The sequence below is a fragment of the Trichoderma asperellum genome, chromosome 7, assembly GCF_020647865.1.
Source record: "Trichoderma asperellum chromosome 7, complete sequence".
Taxonomy (NCBI): Eukaryota; Fungi; Ascomycota; class Sordariomycetes; order Hypocreales; family Hypocreaceae; genus Trichoderma; species Trichoderma asperellum.
The window spans coordinates 1883564-1909718 of record NC_089421.1 but is presented as its reverse complement, the minus strand read 5'-3'; the positions used below and the strand labels follow the sequence as shown (position 1 = coordinate 1909718).

General features: G+C 51.8%; 7 protein-coding genes across 8 annotated transcripts; 5 read left to right on the top strand and 2 right to left on the bottom strand.

The window, feature by feature from the left end:
- Nucleotides 1-560: 560 nt before the first annotated feature.
- On the top strand, nucleotides 561-3513 carry TrAFT101_012074 (uncharacterized protein). 2 transcript variants are annotated; one of them, XM_024909108.2, is made up of 5 exons: nucleotides 561-1169; nucleotides 1252-1296; nucleotides 1397-1496; nucleotides 1609-2630; nucleotides 2761-3513. In XM_024909108.2, the coding sequence occupies exons 1-5, from the start codon at nucleotides 1148-1150 to the stop codon at nucleotides 3189-3191; spliced, it is 1620 nt and encodes a 539-aa protein (XP_024754956.1). In that variant the 5' UTR covers nucleotides 561-1147; the 3' UTR covers nucleotides 3192-3513. The 2 variants fall into 2 exon arrangements, with proteins under 2 accessions (XP_024754956.1, XP_065985365.1); XM_066129467.1 differs by having other exon boundaries at nucleotides 1397-2630.
- TrAFT101_011367 (uncharacterized protein) lies at nucleotides 3442-7722 on the bottom strand. Its single transcript, XM_024910389.2, has 3 exons — nucleotides 4986-7722; nucleotides 4511-4920; nucleotides 3442-4448 (listed from the first exon to the last, which is right to left on the bottom strand). Exons 1-3 carry the CDS (start codon nucleotides 6977-6979, stop codon nucleotides 4192-4194), a joined length of 2661 nt encoding a protein of 886 aa, XP_024754955.1. The 5' UTR covers nucleotides 6980-7722; the 3' UTR covers nucleotides 3442-4191.
- Nucleotides 7723-10669: 2947 nt separating this feature from the next.
- TrAFT101_011366 (uncharacterized protein) lies at nucleotides 10670-11922 on the top strand (the record flags this gene model as incomplete). The annotated part of the gene is made up of 3 exons (XM_024902884.2): nucleotides 10670-10726; nucleotides 10822-11256; nucleotides 11443-11922. The coding sequence occupies 3 exons, from the start codon at nucleotides 10670-10672 to the stop codon at nucleotides 11920-11922; spliced, it is 972 nt and encodes a 323-aa protein (XP_024754953.1).
- Nucleotides 11923-12212: 290 nt separating this feature from the next.
- On the bottom strand, nucleotides 12213-13515 carry MMM1 (ERMES complex subunit mmm1; the record flags this gene model as incomplete). The annotated part of the gene is made up of 2 exons (XM_024902883.2): nucleotides 12213-13368; nucleotides 13478-13515. The coding sequence occupies 2 exons, from the start codon at nucleotides 13513-13515 to the stop codon at nucleotides 12213-12215; spliced, it is 1194 nt and encodes a 397-aa protein (XP_024754952.1).
- Nucleotides 13516-14477: 962 nt separating this feature from the next.
- TrAFT101_011364 (uncharacterized protein) lies at nucleotides 14478-16262 on the top strand (the record flags this gene model as incomplete). The annotated part of the gene is made up of 2 exons (XM_066129233.1): nucleotides 14478-15608; nucleotides 15675-16262. 2 exons carry the CDS (start codon nucleotides 14478-14480, stop codon nucleotides 16260-16262), a joined length of 1719 nt encoding a protein of 572 aa, XP_065985364.1.
- Nucleotides 16263-16584: 322 nt separating this feature from the next.
- Nucleotides 16585-18766, top strand: TrAFT101_011363 (uncharacterized protein; the record flags this gene model as incomplete). Its single annotated transcript, XM_024910388.2, has 3 exons — nucleotides 16585-16670; nucleotides 16745-17009; nucleotides 17087-18766. 3 exons carry the CDS (start codon nucleotides 16585-16587, stop codon nucleotides 18764-18766), a joined length of 2031 nt encoding a protein of 676 aa, XP_024754951.2.
- A 913-nt stretch (nucleotides 18767-19679) lies between these two features.
- Nucleotides 19680-24451, top strand: TrAFT101_011362 (uncharacterized protein; the record flags this gene model as incomplete). The annotated part of the gene is made up of 2 exons (XM_024904659.1): nucleotides 19680-24302; nucleotides 24371-24451. 2 exons carry the CDS (start codon nucleotides 19680-19682, stop codon nucleotides 24449-24451), a joined length of 4704 nt encoding a protein of 1567 aa, XP_024754950.1.
- Between the last annotated feature and the right edge of the window lie 1704 nt (nucleotides 24452-26155).

Sequence of the window (26155 nt, the reverse complement as noted above, 5' to 3'; positions counted from 1 at the left end):
TGGGGCGGTTGGGATTTTTGCCTTGTTGTGTTTTCCGGCGTTTCTACAACAAAAGTACATGTGGAAATGGCTTTTTGTGGGCTTTTGGGCCTCTTTAGTGTAGACAGTTTTGATATTTGCTTGCTGGTTAGTGTATTGATACTAATGGTATCTGTTATGTCGTCTTGCCTGCTCTTTCGGTGATGCTGCTGCTGCTCGTCTACTGTGACTGTCGTGACTGTCGTGACTGTCGTGACTGACTGACTGATGTTTTGTTTGTGCCGTGCAGCAACACCTGCAAGTGACGTGTCCAAGGCCTGTCGTTGGGCCTCTTAGTCTGTGGAGGGGCGCCGATCCGATCAGCAGATCCGATGCCTGCTCGTGATGCAATACCACATGTACCTGCGCATTCTACATACTATGGTCAGGTACTTGACCCAACAGGGGGAGATGGAACAGCCTTGATAATTGCGTCACACGTGGCCAGCGAACCAAAGGGCGATTTATGGTGCTGGGTTTTTTTCTTTCTCTTTTTCTTTTTTTTTTCTATTCTATTTCTTTTTTTCAGCAAAGGAGCTCCAATGATTGCGTCCCGTGGCTTTTTGCAGTGCGCATGTGGTTCCTTGATTTTTTTTGAATTTGAATTCAGCCACCTTTTACTACTTTCTTGGCCTCGTCCCTTGAGCTCCTCCAACTTCTCTCTTCCATCATCATCATCATCAGCATCAGCGTCATCCAATCCTCAACAAGTCCTTTCACCGTTTCTATTGGGCCTTTGGGACGAAACGATTCATTTTGCTTCCAACAAACACTATTTCTCGAAATGAGCCTGGTAGTTTAATAAAGTTGGCTTTTCCTCGCGCTTTTTATCGCATTTGCATCTTCTTTTTTTCTTTTCTTTTTTCTTCTCTTTCTTCTTCTCTCTTCCCAACGGCTTTTTTTCTTGTTTTCGGTTAAGCGACATAGTTCTTACTTACTGCCAAGGTACCAACCAGCTTTCGCAGCTGCTGGGGGCACTAGCGGCACAGGTACCCCTCCAAAGCTCAAGTGGGGTGGGATTTTCCAGCTTTGTCCAAACTCTTTTTTTTTTTTCAACCTCCCTTTTTCTTCTCTCCTTTGATTTTCTCTGTTTGGGTTCACGGCGACGAGAAAACGATTCGGGTCTACGATGCTGCTCTTTCTTCACCGGCGTGAGTCACCGATGCACTGCGCAGGATGCGATGCTTCTCGTCCTATTTGGGGGGTTTCAATGCTGACGCGAGTTTCCTGTAGCTTTCGAGGCGCTGGCGACGAAGCTTGCGGCTTCTCCAGACGAACGTGAGTGTGTCTTTTCCCTTTGATGGGGGAGCTTTTACCCTTTTATTTTTCTTTTTCCCCCCAGAAATGCTGACAAAATCTCCGCGTCTCTCCTCAACAGTCAAGTTGACCTTTTCGTTCCTGCTTTCGTATCCGCTGGCCGGAATCCTCAAGCGCCTGCCGGACGCGAAGCCCCTGCAGAAGAACATCTTCATCATCCTGTAAATTGCGCCACAAGAGCAGACCCTGACCCTGACCCTGACCCTCTGCTTTGCCACGTCCGTCGAGTTCTTGTTTCAGCTGACTCTTTACCAACCTTGGCCCAAAATAAAGCGTCTCCCTCTTCTATCTCGTCGGCCTGTTCGATTTGTGGGATGGCATCGTCACGCTTCTCATCAGCGCTGGCGGCACCTACGCCATCGCCAAATACCTACGCGGCAGCCCCTACATGCCCTGGATCGGCTTCGTCTTCGTCATGGGCCACATGTCCGTCAGCCACATCTATCGCCAGATAGCCAACGACCCGTCCGCAGTCGACATTACCGGCGCGCAGATGGTCCTTGTCATGAAGCTCTCGGCCTTCTGCTGGAACGTCGCCGACGGCCAATTGCCAGCCGATCAGCTGTCCGAGTTCCAACAGAGTCGCGCATTGAAAGAGCTTCCCCCGCTCGTCGACTACACCGCATATGTGCTCTTCTTCCCGGCGCTGTTTGCCGGTCCGGCCTTTGACTACGCCGAGTACCACCGATGGATCGATACGTCCATGTTCGATGTCCCCTCCCAGGTCGATCCCGCCAAGAAGCCCCCCGTGCGTAAGAAGCGCAAGATTCCTCGTAGCGGCACGCCCGCCACCATCAAGGCCGTAACTGGGCTGGTATGGATCGGTCTGTTTGTTAGCCTCTCCAGCAGATACAGCCCGACGCTCGTTCCCACCGCAGCATTTGCCCAGCGATCATTTTTGCACCGCATATGGTACATCCACATGGCCAGCATGGTGACCCGCTTCAAGTTCTATGGCGTATGGGCGCTGACTGAAGGCGCCTGCATCCTGACCGGCCTGGGCTACAACGGCGTCGACCCCGTCACCGGTAAAGTTTCGTGGAACCGACTCCAGAACGTCGACCCTTGGACCGTTGAGACGGCCCAGAACCCGCGAGCGTACTTGGCCGGGTGGAACATGAATACCAACAACTGGCTGCGCAACTACATCTACTTGCGCGTCACGCCTCGGGGCAAGAAGCCCGGATTCCGTGCCAGCATGACGACGTTTGTGACGAGCGCTTTCTGGCATGGCTTTTACCCGGGTTACTATCTCAGCTTTGTGCTGGCAAGTCTCATTCAAACTTCAGCCAAGAGTAAGAAATTCCATTTTGCCCCTTTTTTTTTCTTCTTCTTCATTTTTGGCGCCTCTATGTATATTGTGCTTTCTAGTTTCTGCCTGATGCGTCCAACTGCTGGATATCCGTTTGCTGATATAAAGTACAGACTTCCGCCGCCTCGTCCGCCCCTTCTTCCTCGATCCCATCACCGGCGGTCCTACTCCTAAGAAGAAGTACTACGACTTTGTTACCTATCTTGCCACCCAGCTTACCTTTACCTTCACGACGCTGCCCTTCCTCATCCTCAGCTTTGGCGACTCCCTCCGCGCGTGGGCCAATGTAAACTTTTACGCTTTCGCATGGACCATTGCCGCCATGGTCTTCTTCGCGTCTCCCGGAAAGGTGGTGCTCAAGAAGAAGCTCGAGGCTCGCCAGGGTAAGGCAAGTGCCCGCCTGAAGCGATCCATCAGCAGCGAGAGCCTGTCCGGAATGGAGCCCATCTTGGGCATTTCGAAGGAGCCGGATGAGGATCTTGCCGAGGCTGTGAACGAGTTTAAGGCGGAGATTGCGGCGTTGCAGAAGAGGAAGACGCGGTGAAGTTAATGATGGTGATAGTGTGATAAAATTTTTTTTGGATACTGGTTGGTACGGAGCACAATTGAATGAGTTATGACTATAGACTTGGTGGGTGTGTATTATGGGATGCTTAGACAGGGGAGTGAGTGAAAGCAATGATGAGTCTGAATAGGCCTTTGCGGGTTTCTCTCTTCTCGCTTCTTCTTCTTCTTTCTTCTTCTCAATCATGTTAATGACATTTTTTTTTTTTTTTTTAAATGAATAAATGAATGGCATTATAAGATATTTGATAAATGTATTGGTTTATTTCATCTGCTTTTTTGTTTGAAATCTACATCTTTCCAGCATAAGTACTTGTACTTCTTCATCATGTACTTCTTCATCATCCATCCATCAATCAACATGTGCTTCTCCAGCATCAATCAAATCCTTTCACATCCCCCCCACCTTCCAAAATAAAATGCTCCTCTCATGCCGTCTCCAACAGAAAACACCCAACTAAATACTAAGTAGTAGTTTATATGTTGTATGTTGTCGTATCGTAAATGAATCTGGCTGGCATTTGTTAAACCAACGTTCCTCGCATCAGGTATATATAATCTCATGCTCCATGAATAAGTAATAAAAAATAAAAATAGAAAAAAAAATATCCATCTGAAAGAAAAAAAAATTGTATAATAATAATATTGGGGGTTTTTTTTTCTTTCTCTTTTTGCGTTATGCATCAAAAATCGTCTGTATGTGTATATATGTGCTGTCCAAAGAATAAAGAATCGTAATCTCGTGAGAGTTGATAGAAAGAAAGAAAAAGGGTTTTTAAAAAGAATTTCCCCAGAAATTGGCGCCGGAAGAGGAAATGAAAGTCGTCATCCCGTCAAAGTAAAAAAAGGTAAATGCTGAAAATGCTCCCGAAAAAAAAAAATTGTCGCTTTTTCCCCAGTCAAGTTTTTGCTCATGTCTATGAAAACTTGAAAATTGAAAAACTCCAGCCAAAAAGAAACAAACGCCCGTGTCCTTTTTTTTATGAATGCCACTGCTGCTTGACGCCGACGACAATGAGGACAATGCACAGGCAGAGAATGAGAGCACCAATAATGGACATGCGCCGGTTGACGCTTCTCCACCACTTGACCCTGTCGTGAAGGCGTTCCGCATTGATGTATTGCATCTGGGTGCGCGCCTCTGTCCGGAGATCTATGTTGCCGTCGCTGAATCGTCGCTCCGTCATGTCTCGCTCGGGCCTTGGAGGGACTGGCAAGACGGCACCAACCATCCACACTGACGTTTTCACATGTTAGCAGACGAGCGGTCAACTTCAAATTAGCGTTGTAGCTACTCACCAAATGGACAAAGAAACCCAAAGACAAACAGCACTAGCTGGAGGTTTCGTTGCCAGGTTCCAAACTCGGCAGAGTCAGCCAGGGATGGCGGTGACCAAAGGCTGTATCGGCTAGCCCGTCTGTCCTGTCGCAAATGCGGCGACCAGATGCTGGATGTCTGTTTCTTGATGCTGCGAGCGACAGCCGCAAAAGGATGAGGCCGGATTTCCATCGAGTCGGATTCGCTCCTTCGTCGTTGGGGTTCGTGGGGGCGGCGACGGGGGTTGTTGATGTCAGTCGTGTACTGCTCATAGCTTGGGGAGCGGCTATGAGATGTGTCGCGGTGCAGGCTGCTGGTGAATTGCGAGAACATTGACTCGTTGGATGGCTTTGGCGCCAACCAGCGTCGTTCTCCACTGCCGTAGTAGACCCTGTTTCTAATGTTAAGCATATTCCATGTTCAGGAACCAATGATTGATTGCAGGACGTTGCTTACCTTGCCCATGCCGGAATGGAAGCCGTGTAGCTTATGCTGTTATTGCCAGAGCTGCTCGTTGAACGGCTTGAGCGGTGGCCCTTTTCTCCGGAATTGTTGGAGACAAAGCTGAGGCCGCGGGCGCGGGAAGGAAGACGGTTCATGCTCTCCAGGTCTGCAAGGCCATCGCCATCTTCATCATGGTCGCGGACCAAGCGGGCATTGGGAAATTGCGCATCTCTGCCATAGACCGGCTGAGGGCGGTCTACGGATCCGCTCCGAGAGTGAGAAGCCATGGCCAGCGCCTCCTCAACACCAAAGGTGGAGAAGCTCCCTGTTTGTCTCAGCTGGTTGAGCGTGAAGACGCTGCTGCGAGCATTGCCAGACATTCGAGAGTGGGAGCGACTTGATGGGTCAGTCCTCTCGCTCTCTGAGAGAACCGTGGACAGGGCAGTGCCCCACGGCTGTGTTCTCGAACCAGCTCGGCGATGAACGGCTTGGCCAGAGCTCGAAGGAGTCGCTGCGTGCCGTCCGTCGAGGTCAATCTGTGTAGACACTCCCACTGATGCGTTGCGCTCAGCATCTTGGTTGGCTCGAGCGGAGCTGGATATAGAGTTCAGAGATCCGGTCCTCAAGTGCTCAAGCGATCTAGAGCTCATAACAGTCGAGCTAGAGTGGAGGCGGCCCGATCTCACGGGTCGCAGAGGGGCTACCACCATGCTATCTCTCGAGTATTCGGACTGTACCTGGGAGATGTCTGTCCCGTCAGACATGGTGCGTCGATGTCCGTGGACTACATAGTTGGGGTTTCGCTGCTGCTCCGAATCCGAGTGAGAGTTGGAGTTGGAGTTGGAGTGAGAGTGAGAGTGACCCCGAGATTGACCAGACATTGAAGCGCCATCATAAACGACGTAATTGGGGCCACCAGGGAAGAGCGAAGCATTGTCAAAATCCGATGTAACGGAATTACGAACAGTGTCCGGGCCAGAAGAACTTTGTGCATAGGTCTTGTAGTTTGTGCGGTCTGACACGGTATTGCCGGTCTTGTTGGACTGGAAGGATGCCTTGGTCGTGAGAGTGAAGGCAGAAATGGGCTCCTGTGGCGCCACAGCTTTTGGCGAAGAGGGCTCTTCTTCAAGAAATGAGGGTAGCCGGGTTGGCGTGGCATCACTGGTTTCGCTCACATCTCTCTGGACCTTGCGCAGCCCACCCACCAACCGATAGTTCCAAGGCGAGGCGGCAGTAAAGTCTTCTTCGGGGATGGATGGAGTGAATGAGGCGGTTGCGGATGTACTATCATCCTCGGCTAGGGTCGTCAAGGGCGAGCTAGGACGGTCCTCACTAAAGATGCTCGAAGTTTGCTGCGCATAAGAGCCGCTGGAAGCGACAGAGTAATGCGGCGTTGCGTCAGTCTGAGTGGATACAACAGAGTGCTGCGTTGTAGCATCGGTGTGAGTAGACGTAACAGAGTGATGCGTTGTTGTGTCGGTGCGAGCAGAAACAACAGAGTCGGTGCGAGGCCTGGTGGGTTTCAAGGGAACGAGGGAGAAGGTCTTGTTGTCAGAATTCAAATTGATGTCGACGAATCGCTTGGTGCGACGCTGGGCAGGGGCTGTAGGCTGGATTTCAGGGGACGGCGGAGATGTCAAGGTCCTCAATGACTGCGACACCACAGACTGAGATCGAAATCTACCACGCTGGGGCTCGGCAGGAGACGAATCGGATTTTTCACTGGGAGCGAGATCAGGGACATCGCCTAGCTCGACGCTTGTATTCCGGCGCCTGATGACCGAGGGACGAGACGGGCCGGCAATGGTCGAGCCTGAGGAGGGAGGGCTTGTCGCTATCGGCGATTCGTCTGCGGAATGGATTTCAACATTGTCAAGAGACGACCCGGCGATGGCTGCAAGATTCAGGCTGGATCCGCCGCTGAGTCGAGTCGGCGTGTAGGGCACAAGTCGAATCTGAAGCTTATCGCCCTGGGAGGATCGCTCGGAGTCGGGCGAATCGGGCATCCTCTGCTCACTCAACAGGAGAGCTGCCTCATAGCATTTGCCCAACTAATCGATTCGAGGAGGTGGTAACGAGAGGTTTTGGACTGTCCGGGACGCGAGCCACCGCAGCCTATACGAGCGTATTAGTCGTCTGGTGCGGAGGTGGCAATGCCGTATCCTATTTGGTTGAGTGGTATTATTTCCGACAGTTTCGATTCGTCGCAGCGGCCATGCCAATCCGGTCCTCGCGCAGGCCAAAGAAGAATTGAATGGTCAAAAATATGAAGAGGGGAAGAGAAGAAGAAGAATCAGAAAAAATGATTGGTCGCCCAAGTATTGGCGGCTATAATTTTCGCAAAAATGGCAGATGAGATAAAACCAATGAGAATCGAAGTGGAGGGTTGGTAACCAGAAAAACTAGCAGCGCGCTGGGAGTCGCAAAGAGTCGCAGACGAGCCACCCAAAAAAGGCGTTAAAGAATGGAAGAATTAAATATTAAAAATAGGACGGTAAGACCGAGGGCAATTAAGAGTCGATTCGTCAAACCTCAAAGACGGTACGGCGAGAGCAGAGTCAGCTGCGAGATGCAAGCCAAGCGCGCGTGCGTAGTCCGAGGATGGGCAGGGCAGGAAAAAAGAGCGTACGGGTCGGCGATTCGAGAACGACAGACGGGAAAGAGTGTGTGGAGGTGGAGGAAGCGAAAAGAGAAGAGCCTTTGGCCGGCTGTGCGATGCGGCCCGGGGGGGAGGCCCATGAAAAAGGGGAGCGTCCGTGACGGTGGTGCTTTGGCGTGGCCTGGCTGCAGCGCCGGGGGGCTTCTGGAGGCTCCGTAAATGGATGCTGGCCCGCAACTCTGTGCTGCGCTAGGAGGCGGTGATACATTCATGCAAGGCGGCCGGAGCGTTGTCGAGACAATGGCGAGAAGGGAGCATGAAGTTGAGATGCCCAGCATGGAGTTGAGTTGAGTTGGCGATGGACCTCACAGAGCAGGAGCAGAGCAGAGGCGGTACGAGGCAGATGGGAACGTGACTCTTCAAACTGCCGGGCAGAATCAAGGCGCTACCTCTGCTCCCGGCACGAGCTCACGGCAATCTCAGGTACCGCAGTAATCTACAGCAGCAGTGCGAACATACGAGCGAGTCACTCGTTGACCGCCTAGACTATGTGGATGGGTGCTCTCTCTATCGCCATCAACCCCTTCATCTTCTCTCTCTTGTCTTCTGTCTCTCCCCCTTGCGTACAACAAACTTTCCGATAAACAACAACAAGAAACCTGCGATGATTATGTGTCGCAAGAAAGCAGAAAAACTACAGCAACAGCAGAAAAAAAAAACAGTGGCACCAGCGGCTGGCCCAGCCGGGTCGAGGTTTAATGACCGGCTAGACAGACGCAGATGCAGGGGCCGGTTCACGTCCACTGCAGCGCGAATAGAGCGCGCATAACCACCCAAGCAGAGAAGCGCCGCTAAGCTGCTGCAAGGGAAATGCAGGTCCGGGTCCGGGCTGACGATGCGATGCGATGAGATGCAATGCGACAGACGTTGTGCCTCAGCGAGAGACAAAACAAAACAAGCACAGAAAAACAAGAGGTCGGGCGAGTTGAGGTGAGGCCCTCTTGCGATGGACGCGGTCAAAGAGACTTACTGGCGGGTTAACCAGATCTGTCACTAGCATCGTCTAGCATTGAACTTAACGGCAAGCTACGACATGTAAGATTTCAGGCACCAGAGTGGCTCCGGCTCGATGGCCTCTAGCGGAACTGTGCCTGGGATATCCGTGCCAGACTAGCAAACGTGCAGCATTGAGTACGGGCTCAGTTTAATTGAGCTTATGGAGTTGCAGCGCGGAACAGGTTTGCGGCGACGAAGCAATCTCGACGCCCGTTCCTGAGAAGCTGGAGAGCTTGAGCTCGGATCGATCGCGATTCCAAGTTTTCCGGCCTTGTGTGTCTCTGCGGTATTAATTTGCGGAGCTACATGTCCGTTGCGCTGGTGATTGAGCAAGCGAGTGGCGCAGGCGCTTTGCCCTGCATGTCCTGAAATTACCAACGTCCGTTTCTGGCTGCTGATATGCACATGCAAGCGCAAGCAGTAGGTAATATGCATATGCACAGATATGCACAGATACAAACAAGTCGAGCTTCAGGACGCTCTGCTCTGCTCTGCTCTGCTCTGCTCTGCTCTGCTCTGCTCTGCTCTGTTTGGTGCTGCCACGCCGGACCCCTTGCAGAGGCGCCCGCTTCGATGGGAAGCGCTCAGTCCAACTGCAGTACTGCATACTATGTGCCTAGGACTAGGAACTCTGCTCCATACCCAGATAGCATGCAGGAGATGATACCAACTCGCTGCGTAGCAATGGGAGTTTCTCCAAGGGAGAAGATGTGAGCGAGTGGATGGTGCGCGCAGCCGATTGGCAAATATTGGACGGACAAAAGCGCGGGTCTTATGCACGAACACATGGACGCCTCAGATTGGATGCTCGCGGACGACGCTAGCCGGAGGACATCTGCCAGCTTTCGGAAGGATGCGAGCACGAAACGATAGGCAATTGATGGTGGTGGTGATATTTTTGGGAACCATGTGCGCTTACAGGCTATTCATCCACCTGAAGCAATTCGGAAGATGCGGAGCGATAGGGCATGCATGGTGGTGTGCGGCTCCATCGTAGCGTCGATTACGGTTCATTTCGTCTTCTTCTTCACGTCATTGCGTGCAAGTAGGTCTGCATCGATTCCATCGAGCTGCTCGTACCGGGCTGGCCAAACACCCCTGGCTCATACAAGAGGAACCGTTGATTACGGCGCGCCCGAACCCGCTTAGTGCCCACATTGCAGGACCGGCTAATGGGAGAGAGGGTGCCAGGACCAGGGCACAAGGCTGGGGAAAACTCTCTCTCAGCCTGGCAGAAACAAAAACCGAAACAATTGGCGAATAGCACGCAGCACAGATGGATTAGAGTTTGACTGCCAAAAGAGAAGCCAGCGGCGAGACGGGCGTCTGGGATCGAATAGCCCTGGACCTTAGCACATGGCACTCGCATTGAGTTCAATTAGAGCCGCAGTAGGGGCGGAAAATGTAGGGCATTAAAAAGCATCGAGGTTGCGCAGTACCTTGGGCTACTGCAGATTAGTGCCTCAGGTACTTGTACCTTGCTGTATCTTCATGCTATAATAGCCTCTAACCTGGACTAACACGTTTTCGATCACATTGTTAGTGCCATCTCGCGCCGATTCAATGCCTCCATTGTCTTTTAGCTCGCGACTCCAAAATGCCATTATCTCATCATCGAGTGCTCTTTTTGCTTGTGTTTTTTCTTCATCGCCGCGTCCAACAGCCTTTTGCGCGTTAATGCCTCGTAATGCTCGCCGCGAATAAATAGCCGGTGCTGCTATCGTAGTTCTCCTCGCGCCTGCTTGCCTAGGGTAGCTGGATTTTCATTCCCCTCTTTTTTTGCATGCAGCTTCATTCGCTCTCAAGCTCCCTCGTTGGCGACTGGCGCGCGGCTGTTTGGGCTAAACGCTCCTCCTGCTCCGGCCTGTATATCGTTCGGCTCAACCGCTCTTTGACGCTGGACATACGTTTCAGCCCGTAAGACGCTGCAGTTGTGGCTGTCTGCTGCTGCTTCGTGCTGCACATCGCATAGCACTACTGCCGCCATTGCGGTGACTCCTGCTCCTCCACCACCACCACCACCATCACCATCAACCCTCGTATGATGGATCCTCCCCCATCTGGCTCGCTCACCGAGGCCCAGGCCTTTGGCCTCCTGGTAAGCCAATAGTCCAAAACTCTGTTTCAAATAAGACACATCGGCGACCAAAACCGCTGATCACTCTATTATGCTTTTCTCCCCCAAAACAACAGACGGCGTACACCTTTGTCTACGTCCTCCCGCTATACGCCTCCTCCAAGACGAGAGCGTCCCCAAACCGATCTAGAGACGCCCCCGAGGCCATCCGCGCCAGGATCTTGACCGTCTCGCTATCCACTACTGCATGCTCTCTCGCCACTTTTTTCATCCTGCCCTATGTCTGCACCACCACCACCTCCAACAACAACAACACCACCACCATCTCCGGCAATGGCAGTGGCGGTACCTGCATCCCGCTGCGTCTGATGGGCTATTGGCCGCCGGGCCTGGTCGAGACGCTCAAAACATGCTTTCTGACGGGCGTGCTGTTTGCCGCGCCGCTATACGAGTGCCTGCTTGTTGATGGCGTCTGGAGAGAGTGGGCGAATGGCCTCCAGCCTCTGCGGCATGTCTGGGCTGAATGGCCCGCCTGGCGAAACTACGTTGCTGTGAGTCTCTCACTCTCACTCTCACTCCTCTTCTCTCCTCATTTCATTCTCATTCTCATCTCATGCCGGGCCCCTCCCCAGCAACCAATGAGATGAGCGAACCCGGTTCTCCGACGATGATCCCAGTTCCTCCCACACCGGCTGTTTTTGATACTTACACGGGTTTTTGTTTCCCTTCTTGTTTAGGGTCCCATCACTGAAGAATGTCTATTCCGTGCTGCCGCCGTCCCGCTGCTGCTGATGGCCGGTTCCAGCCTCAACAGAGTCATCTTCCTGTCCCCCGTCGTCTTCGGCCTCGCCCACGTCCACCACTTTTACGAGTTCCGCGTCACGCACCCGGAAACGCCCCTCGTGGCCGCCGTTGCCCGCTCCGTCCTCCAGTTCACGTACACGTCCCTCTTTGGCGCTCTCGCAAACTTCCTCTTCCTGCGGACGGGGTCTCTGCTGGCCGTCGTTGTGGTCCACACGTTTTGCAATTCCATGGGCCTGCCTCGCGTCTGGGGCCTGGTTGAGCCGTACTGGCTGCCGCAGGCGGATGCTTCGAAGCCGCGCCATGCGCTTTTGTGGTCTGGCATTTACTACGTGCTGCTCTTTGGGGGGGCGTTTGCTTGGTGGAAGAATCTTTACACACTGACTGAGTCGCCGCTTGCTCTGGCGGAGTTCTAACGTAATACCTTTTTTTTTTTTTTTTTTTTTTTTTTTTTTTTTTTACATCTGCCTTGTCCAACCTACCTTATGCATGATGAGCTAGTAAATCCCAGCTCTGAAAAAAAAATATCAACATGAATCCCATGGGCATGCCCGCTGTAACCATCTGATAACTCCCAAATTGAGGCCTCCTATTAGCATTATCGTGAGATTTTGATGTTGCCCTTCCATGTCTTGCTTGCGCAAATCTTGCTTATTCAGCTCGCATAACTATACATTTTCTGCATTGTCCGTCTCAAAACGAGGCTCTAGATCCTCGCATCCCTGCTGAGACTGCGTAGTGAGCCTTCTATAGAATACTCATCGTCCCCCAGTGGTCGGCGGTGTCGTAGAGTAGCCTGATCCCGGGCTTCGCCTCCGACTGAAGGTTCTCTCTCCTTTCCCTTGGAGCCCGTGCTTCCTTCTGCCATGGCGTCGTCTGGGCCTCTGGTGTTCTTTTTCCTAGGCCATAGACTGGGCAGTGCAATCTGCTGGAATCGTGGCTCTACAGCTCGTTCATCAAACCACCTGTGCAGCCGTGACTCGATAAGCTGTGCGATTTTGGGCACGTCTTGTAATCGCGAACGGCTTCCGAGCAGACTCCTGATGGAAAAGTCTAGCCTGTAGTCGTCCAAAAAGTTGAAGGCCATCATGGTTGGCGTCGACTGAGAAGGGTTGCTCGGAAGAAATGATATGGACAATGTCCCGCTGAACCGCACGACGGAGACGGACAAGGCGACCGGAAGAACCGCAGATAGCTTTTTCGGGTAGTTGAGAAGAAGCTTCGTCTCGACTGCCATGGTGAGCATGTCGCTCAGATCCACGTCCATGCGAGCCTGGAGGCGCGTGCCGTCCCGGGCTGCCGTTGCGGGATCGAATTTCACGTGGCTGCCCAGGCTGATGCCGTCTTCGTCCACAGGGATGATGCGGCAGTTGCTCAGAATGGGAAACTCTTCGCCAAGGCTGAGCTCCGTGACGCGGATCTCATCCACAAAGTCGGGCCGGGACGTCCCGTTGAGCGTCTTTGTGAGTGAGTTGAGGATGGCATCGTCGTGCTGGGCATCGCTGCGGAACTGGGCAATGGTCTGGGCTATCAGGACGTTGAACCAGTCGAGGCTCTCCGGCTGGTGGCTGTCGACGTTGTAGTACGTCTTGCTCAGGATGGATCCGATGGTTAGCGTTGGGGGGTTCCTGAGGACGGTGGACTTCTTCCGGTTCAGGGACTGGCCGTGGCGCTGGCTGGGAGAGCGCAGTCTTAGCAGGGATTGCTTGTGCGCCAATGTCCTGGATCTCCGCTCTGTGGCTCGTAGTGATGCGGCTACGTCCGGCGACGGGGCATCGCCAAAGATGAAAAATTTGATAAAGACGGCCAAGATCAGAACAACGGAGAGCTGGCCTACGATGAGTCCATGTGTGAAGGAGAATCTGTTTTCCCGGTGAGTGAATATGGAGGAAGCCAGATATAAGTGATGCAGGTCAAGCTGTCATATGATGGGAATGGACTTGACTTGAGGAGAAAGGACAAGCAGCTTACGTTGGTTCATGCCGCGCAGGGCAGGACTCTGTCGACATTGTCGAGATGGGCGGAGCTCATTCGCCAGAGTGAAGCAGATGATCGGTTAGAGGCTGCGGCAGGTACCCATTGGTCAGGACATGAGATAGATTGCACCGTCGAGAGGTGAGTTTGATGCTGATTTGTGGTGTAAATCGATACCTTAGGTTGGATTTGGAGAGCTTTGGAGAGAGCCGATGAGCCAATCAGATGCGGCAAACTGCCCACTTTCTTGGGGGATTTTTAGCGGCTACTGACGCAGAGGTAATTGGATGCCGGATATGGCCCGAGATCCGGCTCTCTTTTGACGACGAAAATGCATGAAGAATGGGAATAGAGGAATATCGTGAGTTGAGTAATGGCCAGTATGCAGAGATACATCTATTTCTACATATACATATATACACTTTTCTGTCTTTGTTATTTTTTTATTAGCTCGTAAAACGATACCTACATAGAACATATGACGTTGAAACCTCCTACTGCTGCAGAGCGCAAGCATGGCTTATATGTCTTGAGATCACGAGCATGCTTGTATACAACGAGCTTCCTTTTTAGCCGAATAAAAATTGTCTTTTCCTTCTAATTCTTCCATACATTTCCCCCCCTTTGACTATTTTAATATTCATCTTATAGTTCCTTTCAAAAAACTTACTGGCTGAAACCAACTGACAGCTGCGTGCGGAATAGGCACCAGCAAGCTGTATAATCCAAGCCGCGCTAGTCTTAACTGGGCACTAGTTTGCACAGCTCCCTCATACCTGTTCTTCCGAGTGAGGTCACCACCTCCATATCCCGTAACGACGTCTCCAGCCCGGCTCCAGCTTGTCGATAGGAGCGAATCTTGGCCAAACACGCGCAGATCGGACATCCCCAGCACAGCTTCTGGATTGCAGCCGGCGTCTTGGTCGCAGCGAGCGAGCCCCGGATTGTGCGCGGAGTGATATGATGTAGCCGGCGACCCAGCGATATTTTCGTCATCATGGATGTCTCTCAGGCCGTCTCGGGCTACATCTCCAAGATGATGTTGGCCTCTGGCGATGCCTCATCCTCGAAAATGAAGGTCCTGTTGCTGGACAAAGAGACCATTTCCATCGTCTCAACGTCCATCACGCAGTCCGCGTTGCTGGACTATGAGATCTACCTCATCGACCGCCTGGACAATGCTGCCCGTGAGAAGATGCGCCATCTTCGCTGTATATGCCTGGTGCGGCCCTCATCGGAGACCATCCAGCTGCTCATAGACGAGCTCCGGGAGCCAAAGTATGGAGAATACTACCTATTCTTCACCAACGTAGCGAAGAAGTCTGCACTCGAGCGCCTTGCCGAGGCAGACGATCATGAAGTTGTCAAGGTGGTGCAGGAGCATTTCGCTGATTACATCGTCATCAATCCGGACCTGTTCAGCTTCAACATGTCTCTTCCGCAGCAAAGGATATGGGCCGGCAGCCCCGACAAATGGAACCCTGATTCACTGCAACGCTGCTCCGAGGGTCTCATAGCGGTTCTTCTCTCCTTGAAGAAGAAGCCATTGATCCGCTACGAAAAGAGCAGCTCTCTTGCTACAAAACTAGCCTCTGAAGTGCGCTACCTAATGACAAAGGAAGACCAACTGTTTGATTTCCGCAAAGTTGATACGCCTCCCTTACTGCTTATTTTGGATCGCAGAGAGGATCCGATAACACCCCTGCTTACCCAGTGGACTTACCAAGCAATGGTTCATCATCTGCTTGGCATTAAAAATGGCCGAGTCGACCTGAGTGATGTTCCAGACATTCGACCTGAACTGAAAGAGATTGTGCTCTCTCAAGATCAAGATCCTTTTTTCAAGAAGAATATGTTTTTGAACTTTGGTGACTTGGGCGGAACCATCAAGGAATACGTTGAGCAGTACCAGTCCAAAACAAAGAATAATGCCAATATCGAATCCATTTCCGACATGAAGCGGTTTATCGAAGAGTATCCAGAGTTTCGGAAGCTCTCAGGAAACGTGAGCAAGCACGTCACTCTCGTCTCCGAGCTCAGCCGCAGAGTTGCTGCGGAGAGCCTACTGGAAGTTAGTGAACTCGAGCAGAGCCTGGCTTGCAACGATAACCATGCCTCCGACCTAAAGGTAATCAAAACCTCCATATTATGACTACCCATGATGAAGTATTACGTTTACTGATCATTCACGAAGGCCATACAAAAAGTTATTCAAAACCCTAATGTACCGGCTGGGAGCAAAGTCGGGGTAGTAGCTCTATATGCCTTGCGCTACCAGAAGCACCCTTCAAGCGCACTCCCAATGCTCATGGACCTTCTCGTTGCGGCTGGCAACGTATCTCCAAGACAGTCGGATTTGGTCAAGAAGGTCTTGGCCTATCACTCCTCATTACATACTTCGGAGTCTCGAGGTGGCATCTCGGACATATTTGACTCAGCCGGCATATTTTCGGGCACGGCAAACCGCTTCAAAGGCCTCAAGGGCGTGGAAAACGTCTATACACAACACAGCTCGCTGTTAGAAGGCACTTTACAGAACCTCATCAAGGGTCGATTAAAAGACCAGCAGTATCCATTCGTCGAAGACAGCGCCCCCACTAGAGATAAGCCGCAAGACATTATCGTTTTCATGGTGGGAGGCGTTACGTATGAGGAGGCAAAAATGATTGCTGGAGTAAACGCTACCATGCCTGGAGTGCGTGTGGTTCTTGGCGGCACAACAGTTCACAACACGACGACGTTTTTGGAGGAGGTTGAGGACGCGGTATCCTCTTGGTCTTGAGGAGGGATTTATAGAATGGGTAACAAGATATGAGACGCCATACGGCCATGAACAGCATAATATTTGACAATAGTTTAAGATCTTATCGATTTTAGATGTAAGACACAGCAATGATTGGTAGCTTTTGAATCATCGAGAGGCGCCCAAGCCAACTACATATAGAAATACGTCATATGCAGCTAACGTAGATATGCACGTATAGGGAGCTATCGATAAAAATTATTGCGACACTGCCTCTAGTGATTCCCAAGATAAGACTGCCAACCCATGATGATTTCTGCTGGGGAGTGTACGATATAGGTGACTGACGATATCGCGTGAAATGAGTGCTTTATTGCGTCCACGATCATTTCACTGGCGACCAATTCTTAGGCATCGTCGGTTTGCCACAGTCACAGATAACCACAGGTGCGAAGCGATCTTTTTCGAGAGACCATACAGTGAAGAAATGCTTTACTAAACCACCTTTCTTCTTCTTATAGAGCCTTTGATGTTGTCGTTATAGGTGGTGGCCATGCCGGTGCAGAGGCATGTGCTGCTGCTGCGAGAGCCGGTGCGCGGACGGCCCTCGTTACGCCCAAGCTCGATAATCTGGGAACATGCTCCTGCAACCCGAGCTTCGGAGGAATCGGCAAGGGAACAATCATTCGAGAGATTGATGCTCTAGATGGTTTGGCTGGGAGGATCATCGACAAGGCTGGTGTCCAATTCCATCTGCTGAACCGTAGAAAGGGACCGGCTGTGTGGGTATGTGATTATGATTTTTGCCACATGAGAAGTACGCTTTGTTCGAGTCGAATGCTAACGTATTTCGCTGCCATTAGGGTCCACGAGCGCAGATCGATCGAGACTTATACAAGAAGTACATGAGAAGCGAACTCGAATCATATCCGAACTTGTCAATTGTCCTCGAAAGCGTATCGGATATCGTCTTATCGGAGAGCAAAGGCTCTACTGAGGGATCAAAAGGTGCTATTGCTGGTGTCCGATTAGAAAATGGCGAAATACTCCAAACTGGAAGAGTAGTCATCACTACGGGAACATTTCTGGGAGGCGAAATACACATTGGACTGGAGGCGTATCCGGCAGGCCGCATTGGAGAGGCGGCGACAACGGGCTTGAGCAAATCACTGCGAGACGCTGGCTTCCAGCTGGGACGGTTGAAGACAGGAACCCCACCACGACTTGATAAGTCATCTATCAACTTTGATATACTCCAACGCCAGTTTGGTGACGATCCTCCAGCTCCCTTCAGCTACCTGAATACAGAGGTGGCCGTTCGAGATCAACTCACTTGCAGCATTACGTTTACGAATGACGCCTCGCACAAGATTGTTCAAGACAACCTGGACAAATCTATTCACATTCGAGAAACGGTCAAGGGACCGCGATATTGCCCCTCGCTAGAGTCAAAAGTCATCCGATTCGCAGACAAGGAACGTCACATCGTATGGCTTGAGCCAGAAGGCTTTGACAACCCAATCATATACCCTAATGGACTATCCATGACAATACCCGCTGAAGCCCAAGAGCAAGTACTGCGCTCAATACGAGGCCTGGAGGAAGTCAAGATGCTCCAGCCTGGCTACGGAGTTGAATACGACTATGTTGACCCTCGAGGCTTGAAGTCTACCCTTGAAACAAAGGCGATTGATGGGCTTTATCTAGCAGGACAGATCAACGGCACAACAGGCTACGAAGAGGCTGCCGGCCAAGGAATTATTGCCGGCATGAATGCCGGACGATCTGCTCTGGGCTTACCCGGCGCCTCACTATCTAGATCTGATGGTTACATTGGTATCATGATTGACGATTTAATCACCAAGGGTGTTACAGAGCCCTACCGCATGTTTACATCTAGGAGCGAATTTCGGATGGCGGCTAGAGCGGATAATGCTGACCTTCGACTGACAGAAAAGGGACGGGAGTGGGGCGTCGTCTCTGATCACAGATGGAGCGTCTTCTCAGATGAGAAGCAGCAGATTCTAGATCTCACAAAATCGCTTGGTGCCGTATCTCTGGCGCCAGATGAGTGGATGCAAGCAGGATTCCAGGTGAAGAGGAGTTCTCAGCGCCGCACTGGCATCGACATGCTGAGGCTCTCCAACACCGGGGAGCGAGTCCAGCTTGACCAGCTCAGCTCAGTCGTGCCCGAGATCCTCAACTACCCGCCGCGCATTCGAGAGAGAGTCGTCATTGAAGCGGCTTACGCCCCTTATATCAAGATGCAGGCAGCCGAGCGCGGACAGTTTGTGAATGACGAGAACATCCGCCTCCCGCTAGACCTGGACTACGATGGCATCCCGGGCCTGGCCTTGTCAGAAAAGGAAGTTCTTAGGAGGACGCGGCCCGAGACCCTCGCGCAGGCTCGCCGTGCAGAAGGCGTAACCCCTTCCGGATGCATTCGATTGCTTGCTTACATTCGCCGCCAAGGCTCGTCATCTACAGGGGCGGCGACGCTTCTTGGATCTGAGAGAAGCCCATTGGAAGCTCAGTTGCCATGATTAAAGCAAAATTTTTTTTTTTTTTTTTGCTAGGAACTAATTCAAGCCGTGCGTTTGATTTCCTCTCTTGTTCCTCGGGAAATACTTGTTATACACGAGCGATTCCTTCACAAGGAATCGCTGTAAATATTGAGGCATATAAAACTCTTGTTTATACTGCACTTCAAGGGACTTATCATGTACGCATAACACATCCTCTGTAACTAAAATATGATATCGAAACGCTGCACCAATCGGCGTTTTATTCTCGCTTAACCTTGATACCAATCCTACACCGGCTTTTACACACATGCATCTCGTAATCCACTCTCCTGTCAGACGTTATGTTGCATTGCATCTGGCCGTCAGCCGTGAAGGTAAAAAAACTGTCGTTCCTCTCACTCTGAGTTGTGAATCCTACGTAAGCAAACGGGCTCGGACAGGCTCGGGATTCTCAGCAACGGCCATTGTGCGAATTGAATCCTGGCTAGGCATCGATGACGAATTTTCCATCAAGTTCTATGCATTTAAGACGACGTTTCCGGGTTCTTATATAGGTACATATTAGCAGGCCAAAGACAGCACTGTAACAGAGGAAAGTATCGATAGCAGTAGGTAGTTGACAGACGCTTATTGCTAGTCTGACAGGCCTGTCAGTTGCAGCGATTTGCACAGTCCACCACCTAAATTTAGCATATTTGCCGATATCGGGTGTGACTCGATGAGCTGCATAGCAGGTCGGCACCTAGGCTAGACTAACAAGCTCACCCCACCAAGATTTTCGAGGCTTGGCCGGACTGACGAGAAAATTCCAGCATCGCCATTGCGTCTTCCTCATCTCTGCGGCGGCCTTGGAACACCAGGAATCGTCCTCATCCGACTCGACTCCGACACAGGCTCTCGAGGCGGAAGCGCCCCTCGAGCGAACCCAACAATGGCGGACGCAGCAAAAGCCCCGCACGCGATTTCCATCCTGGGCGAGCCCAACATCGTCGTCGACCATGCGCTGTGGCCCAACTACATTGTCCAGGACCTGACGCAGAACCTGGCGTCGTCGACGTATGTGCTGATCACCGACACCAACCTCTTCGACACGTACGTGCCGGCCTTCCAGCAGCGATTCGAGACCGCCAAGGCCACCAAGAATGCGCGGCTGCTCACCTACAAGATCCCGCCTGGCGAGGCGTCCAAGAGCCGCGAGACAAAGGCCGAGATCGAGGACTGGCTGCTGTCGCAGCAATGCACGCGCGACACCGTCATCATTGCCGTTGGCGGTGGCGTCATTGGCGACATGATTGGCTACGTCGCGGCCACCTTCATGCGCGGCGTCCGCTTTGTCCAGGTGCCGACGACGCTCCTGGCCATGGTTGACTCATCGATTGGCGGGAAGACGGCGATTGACACGCCCATGGGGAAGAACCTCGTGGGCGCTTTCTGGCAGCCGCGGAGGATTTTCATTGACCTCGCCTTTCTGGAGACGCTGCCCGTGCGCGAGTTTATCAATGGCATGGCCGAGGTTATCAAGACTGCCGCCATTTGGAACGAGAAGGAATTCACTGTTCTGGAAGAGTCGGCAGCGACCATCTTGTCCAGCGTTCGCTCCAAGGGCCAGGGCCGCCTGCAGCCCATCAAGGATGTGCTCAGACGCATCGTCATTGGCTCTGCCGGAGTCAAGGCAGAGGTTGTTTCTTCGGACGAGCGCGAGGGCGGCCTTCGAAACTTGCTGAACTTTGGCCACTCCATTGGCCACGCTATCGAGGCGCTGCTCACTCCCCAGCTGCTCCATGGAGAGGCCGTGGCCATTGGCATGGTCAAGGAGGCTGAGCTGGCCCGATTCCTGGGCGTCCTGCGACCAGAGGCTGTTGCCAGACTGGAGAAGTGCATTGCCTCCTATGGACTGCCCACGTCTCTCAAGGACAAGCGAGTCATCAACCTGACTGCCGGCAAGAAGTGCCCTGTCGATGTGCTGCTCAAGAAAATGGGCGTTGATAAGAAGAATGACGGTGCCCAGAAGAAGATTGTGCTGTTGTCGGCAATTGGCAAGACCCACGAGGCAAAAGCCAGCTCTGTGGAGGACCGGGATATCAGAATCGTCCTCTCCGACTCTGTCGAGGTAACGCCTGGCATCCCCGGCGATCTCAAACTCACCGTCACACCTCCCGGATCCAAGAGTATTTCCAACCGGGCTCTGATTCTCGCAGCTCTCGGTACCGGTTCTTGCCGAGTCAGGAACCTGCTCCACTCAGACGACACCGAGTTTATGCTTTCTGCAATTTCCACCCTCGGAGGCACCTCTTACTCATGGGAAGAGGGCGGCCAGCTCTTGGTTGTCGAAGGCAACGGCGGTAAGCTGAAGGCTTCTGATGAGCCTCTCTACATCGGTAACGCGGGAACCGCCTCGCGTTTCTTGACCACAGTTGCGGCTCTGTGTGCCCCTACTAGCACTGCCACTACCACTGTTCTGACCGGCAATGCCCGAATGAAGACACGACCAATTGGCCCGCTTGTTGACGCCCTACGCAGCAACGGCGTTGCCATCGACTATCTTGAGCGAGAGAAGAGTCTCCCGCTGCGCATCAATGCCTCGGCTGGCCTCGAGGGAGGAGAGATTGAGCTTGCAGCCACTGTTTCCTCTCAATATGTGTCTTCTATCCTTATGGCGGCGCCCTATGCCAAGAAGGCCGTTACTCTGCGACTGGTTGGAGGCAAGCCCATTTCCCAGCCATACATCGACATGACCATCTCCATGATGAAGTCCTTTGGCATTGAAGTTACTCCTTCTGCGGATGAGCCGGACACCTACCACATTCCCCAGGGTGTCTACAAGAACCCCGCGGAGTACATTGTTGAGAGCGACGCCAGCTCTGCCACTTACCCTCTCGCGGTAGCCGCCATTACCGGAACCACTTGCACTATTCCCAACATTGGATCCAAGTCTCTTCAGGGTGACGCCCAGTTTGCTGTCAAGATCCTCGAGCCGATGGGATGCAAAGTTCACCAGGACGACTACTCTACTACCGTCACAGGTCCCAAAGATGGAGCTCTCAAGGCCCTGCCAAGTGTTGACATGACGACCATGACGGACGCTTTCCTTACAGCTACTGTCTTGGCTGCGGTGGCAACTGGAACAACCGAGATTATCGGAATTGCCAACCAGCGGGTAAAGGAGTGCAACCGTATTCTGGCCATGAAGGACCAGCTGGCTAAATTCGGCGTCCTCTGTAATGAGCTTGAGGACGGTATTCAGATTATCGGCAAATCTAGGGATAGCCTGGTTACGCCCACCGAGAGCATTCACTGCTACGATGACCACCGTGTTGCCATGAGCTTTAGTGTCCTGTCTCTTGCCGCACCTGGCCCTGTTTTGGTCACTGAGCGAGAGTGTGTTGGCAAGACTTGGCCTGGTTGGTGGGATGTCTTGGCTCAGTCGTTCAAGGCGACGCTGGCGGGTGTTGATACCGAGAGCAGCCGCGAGACCAAGCCCAAGACTTCTGCCAATGTTCAGCGCTCCATCTTCGTTGTTGGCATGAGAGGAGCTGGAAAGACAACTGCTGGCAAGTGGGTTGCAAAGACCCTTGGCTGGAAGTTTATCGATCTGGACCACGAGCTGGAACGACGGAGTGGCACAACCATTCCAGAAATAATTCAGGGCCCCCGAGGCTGGGAAGGATTCCGCGAGGATGAGCTGGCGCTTTTGCGCAACGTTATCGAGGCCCACCCGAAGGGACATGTCTTCTCTTGCGGAGGTGGCATTGTCGAGACCCCGGCTGCCCGAGAAGTCCTGAAATCGTACGGCGCCAATGGCGGTCTTGTGCTGCTGGTTCACCGTGATACTGACCAGGTTGTCAACTACCTGCTTCAGGATAAGTCGAGACCGGCTTACACGGCCGAGATCCGGGAGGTTTACGAGCGCAGGAAGCCCTGGTACAGGGAATGCAGCAACATGCTCTACTACAGCCCGCACTCACAAGATGCTGCTACGTCTGAAATCCCCGATGACTTTTCGCAGTTTATTTCGGTGATCTCAGGAAAGTCTAGGACTCTTGAAACTGTCTCCAAGAAGAAACATAGCTTCTTCGTGTCTTTGACATTGCCTGATCTCACCGCCGCGGTGGACATATTACCTCGTGTCACTGCTGATAGTGACGCTGTAGAGCTCCGTGTGGATCTCTTGCAAGATCAGCAGCCCGAGGCCGTCATGAAGCAGGTATCATTGCTCCGACATGTGACAGGAAAGCCCATCATTTTCACAGTCCGAAGCGAGTCTCAGGGAGGAAAGTTCCCTGATAACGACAACGAGCTGCGTCTGGAGCTCTACCGCCTCGCTCTTCGCATGGGCGTGGAGTACATTGACCTTGAGGTGACTTCGACCGATGAGATTATGCAAGAGGTTAGAGATAACCGAGGCAACTCTGTCATCATTACGTCTCATCACGATCCTGCTGGCGCTCTGTCTTGGAAGAACGCGTCTTGGATTGCGGCTTACAACCGGGCACTGCAGTATGGCGATGTGATCAAGCTGGTTGGCACTGCCCGAAGCGTCGACGACAACTTTGACTTGATCCGATTCAAGTCTAGGATGCTGGCGGCTCAGCCAACGCCCATCATTGCCCTCAACATGGGCTCTGCTGGCAAGCTCAGCCGTGTCCTGAACGGGTTCCTCACTCCCGTCTCTCACCCAGCTCTTCCGTTCAAGGCTGCTCCCGGACAGCTGTCCGCAGCTGAGATCCGACAGGGCCTGTCCTTGCTGGGAGAGATTGAGCCGCGCAACTTTTACTTGTTTGGCAAACCAATTTCCAAGTCTCGATCACCGGCTCTGCACAACACCCTCTTTGGCCAGACTGGCCTGCCGCATCATTACCAGCGTCTGGAGACGGATAAGGTTGAGGATGTTGTGGAGGTGCTCCGCGCTGCGGACTTTGGCGGTGCTTCGGTCACGATCCCGCTGAAGCAGGACATCATGGCTCATTTGGATGAGTTGACGGATGCCGCCAAGGTCATTGGCGCTGTCAACACTGTTGTTCCTGTGGCTGATAAGTCTTTGGGACGCCAGCGACTCATTGGAGATAACACTGACTGGAAGGGCATGGTTCACGTCCTTCGCAAGGCCGGTGTCCAGACGCAGGCCGGCGATGCCAGTGCCGCTGTTATTGGCGCTGGAGGAACTAGCCGAGCTGCCATCTTTGCGTTGAACTCTTTGGGCTTCAAGCCCATCTATGTCGTTGGCCGAGACGCCCAGAAGGTTCAGGCTCTTGCGTCGAGTTTCCCGTCCGAATATGACATCCAGTCCGTTGCTAGTGCTGCTGATGCCGAGAAGCTGGCGAGCAAGCCCGTTGTCAGCATTAGCACCGTTCCTGCCGACAGGCCGATTGATGCGGGCGTTGGAGAGATTCTTGGTGCTGTGTTCAAGCCTACTTCTGGTCAGGATCAGAGCAGGGTTCTGCTGGAGATGGCCTACCACCCTCCCCAGACCCCGGTGATTCAGATTGCGGAGAAGGCTGGTAGCTGGACGACGATTCTTGGGCTGGAGGTTCTTGCTGCTCAGGGATGGTACCAGGTATGTTAATGCACTCACAGTTTGATATTTTCTATATCGTAGAGACTAACGTGTTTTCTTTTTTGCAGTTTGAGACTTGGAATGGCATTAAGCCGCTCTTTAGCGATGCTTTAGATGCTGTTATTGGAAAAGAGTCAGTAGCTCAGTAGATTTTTGTTGTTGTTGCTGCTGTAGGGTAGAAAAATAGTATAAACAAAAAGTTCATATATTCTTCGTTTCTTTGGATAAAGATTGAGGAGACTTGGAGCTCTCTATTCTTTCTTTTTTTCCTATTTAGGACATTTATCAACAAGAGAATGTTGTTGTGCTTAGGGGCCCTATCTAGATTTGTGCTTGTGAATGTGTATGTTTTTGATATGTCTTGAGTAATTGTTATATACATCCTTGTTCGCAGCATCAAAGCTTCACTGCTAAAGGCCGTGGCTTGATGTTATGAGATGTATTTGTCGAATATCTAGGTAAACAGCTGAGAGAAAAATGAGTAAGACACCCACTATGGTTTGCTTCCATTTCCAAGGGGCTAGATTGCTGCTTTTGCGCGATTTCGAGAGCACTACGCCTCAAGAGTATTGCTTGGATAACTTGCAAATATGATGGTCTTGAGTAGTTGTGACTGAATCATTCGTATCTCTTACCTTGATATACCACAGTGCTGTGTTGTTCTACTAAACTAGTTACTAGGATCCAATGTCTTGTTTGTGTCAGCATGGTAGCACAAAGAGATGTTGCATTAACTATCATTTCTACTACTACGTCTACTATAACTATATATACAAGGCAGCAAGAAGTAGGATCCCTACTAGGTCAAATATGATTGCCGTCAAAAGCGTCCATCTATATAAAAGAATAATATCTCTATTGAAAAAAGAAAAAAACAAGTCAGATAGGTTATAGTTCTATCAATGCCATCTAATTACCAATTTGTGCGTGTGTCTACCCACTGTTGTTGTTGTTGTTGTTGTTGTTGTTGTTGTTGTTGTTGTTGTTGTTGTTGTTGTTGTTGTTGTTGTTGTTGTTGTTGTTGTTGTTGTTGTTGTTGTTGTTGTTGTACTACACCAGATATTTAGCAGCCTGTGTCCAGTATGCCGGCTTCTTAGAGGGATTATCGGCTCAAGCCGATGGAAGTTTGAGGCAATAACAGGTCTGTGATGCCCTTAGACGTTCTGGGCCGCACGCGCGCTACACTGCGCCTCGCTGAGATGTTCGCGCCCCAGAACCCAGAGCCATCCGCGCTGCTCTTCTGAAATCGTCTTTGCTTTCCGGCCAACTTGATCAAAATGCTTGTGAGGTGGCGGCCAGGATTAGAAATCCAAGCAGAGCTCTCTTCATGTTCTTTGGCCGCTCTATCACCGTATCATAAGCGTATTCACCATCGACGTTTCCTCTCCTATGTCGATCAGTAAACACCAGCAATATAAATATCTGCGTATCAAACAATGCTACAAATGGTGTATTGAATTGGCAAGAGTAATTGATACCTTGCTTGAGTATGGTATTGGCGTTTGTTTCTGTCTTTAAATTCTGTTCTCATTCGCCCGTAAGTTCGATGAACTCGGTTTCATTGTCATCATCCCGCTTTAGAACTTGGCTTTGTCAATGGCGGAAATTGTCTTGCAATCAAGTCCGCTATTGGATCACTTTGACGGTCGGTATAAAGTAAACCTTGTCGGCTCGAGCTTTGTTGGATAGAGCTGTCACCTCACTGCAATGTCTGAGGGTTGTAGAGTGGAGGAGGCATTTCGAAGTGCCACAAATGGCGTATCGAATGCTCAGGAGTGCTTCGTCGAATGAATGGATGATGGATAGTTCAATGCTTCATAATGCCATTAGTTTTTGTAGTGGTGTAGGTGGGC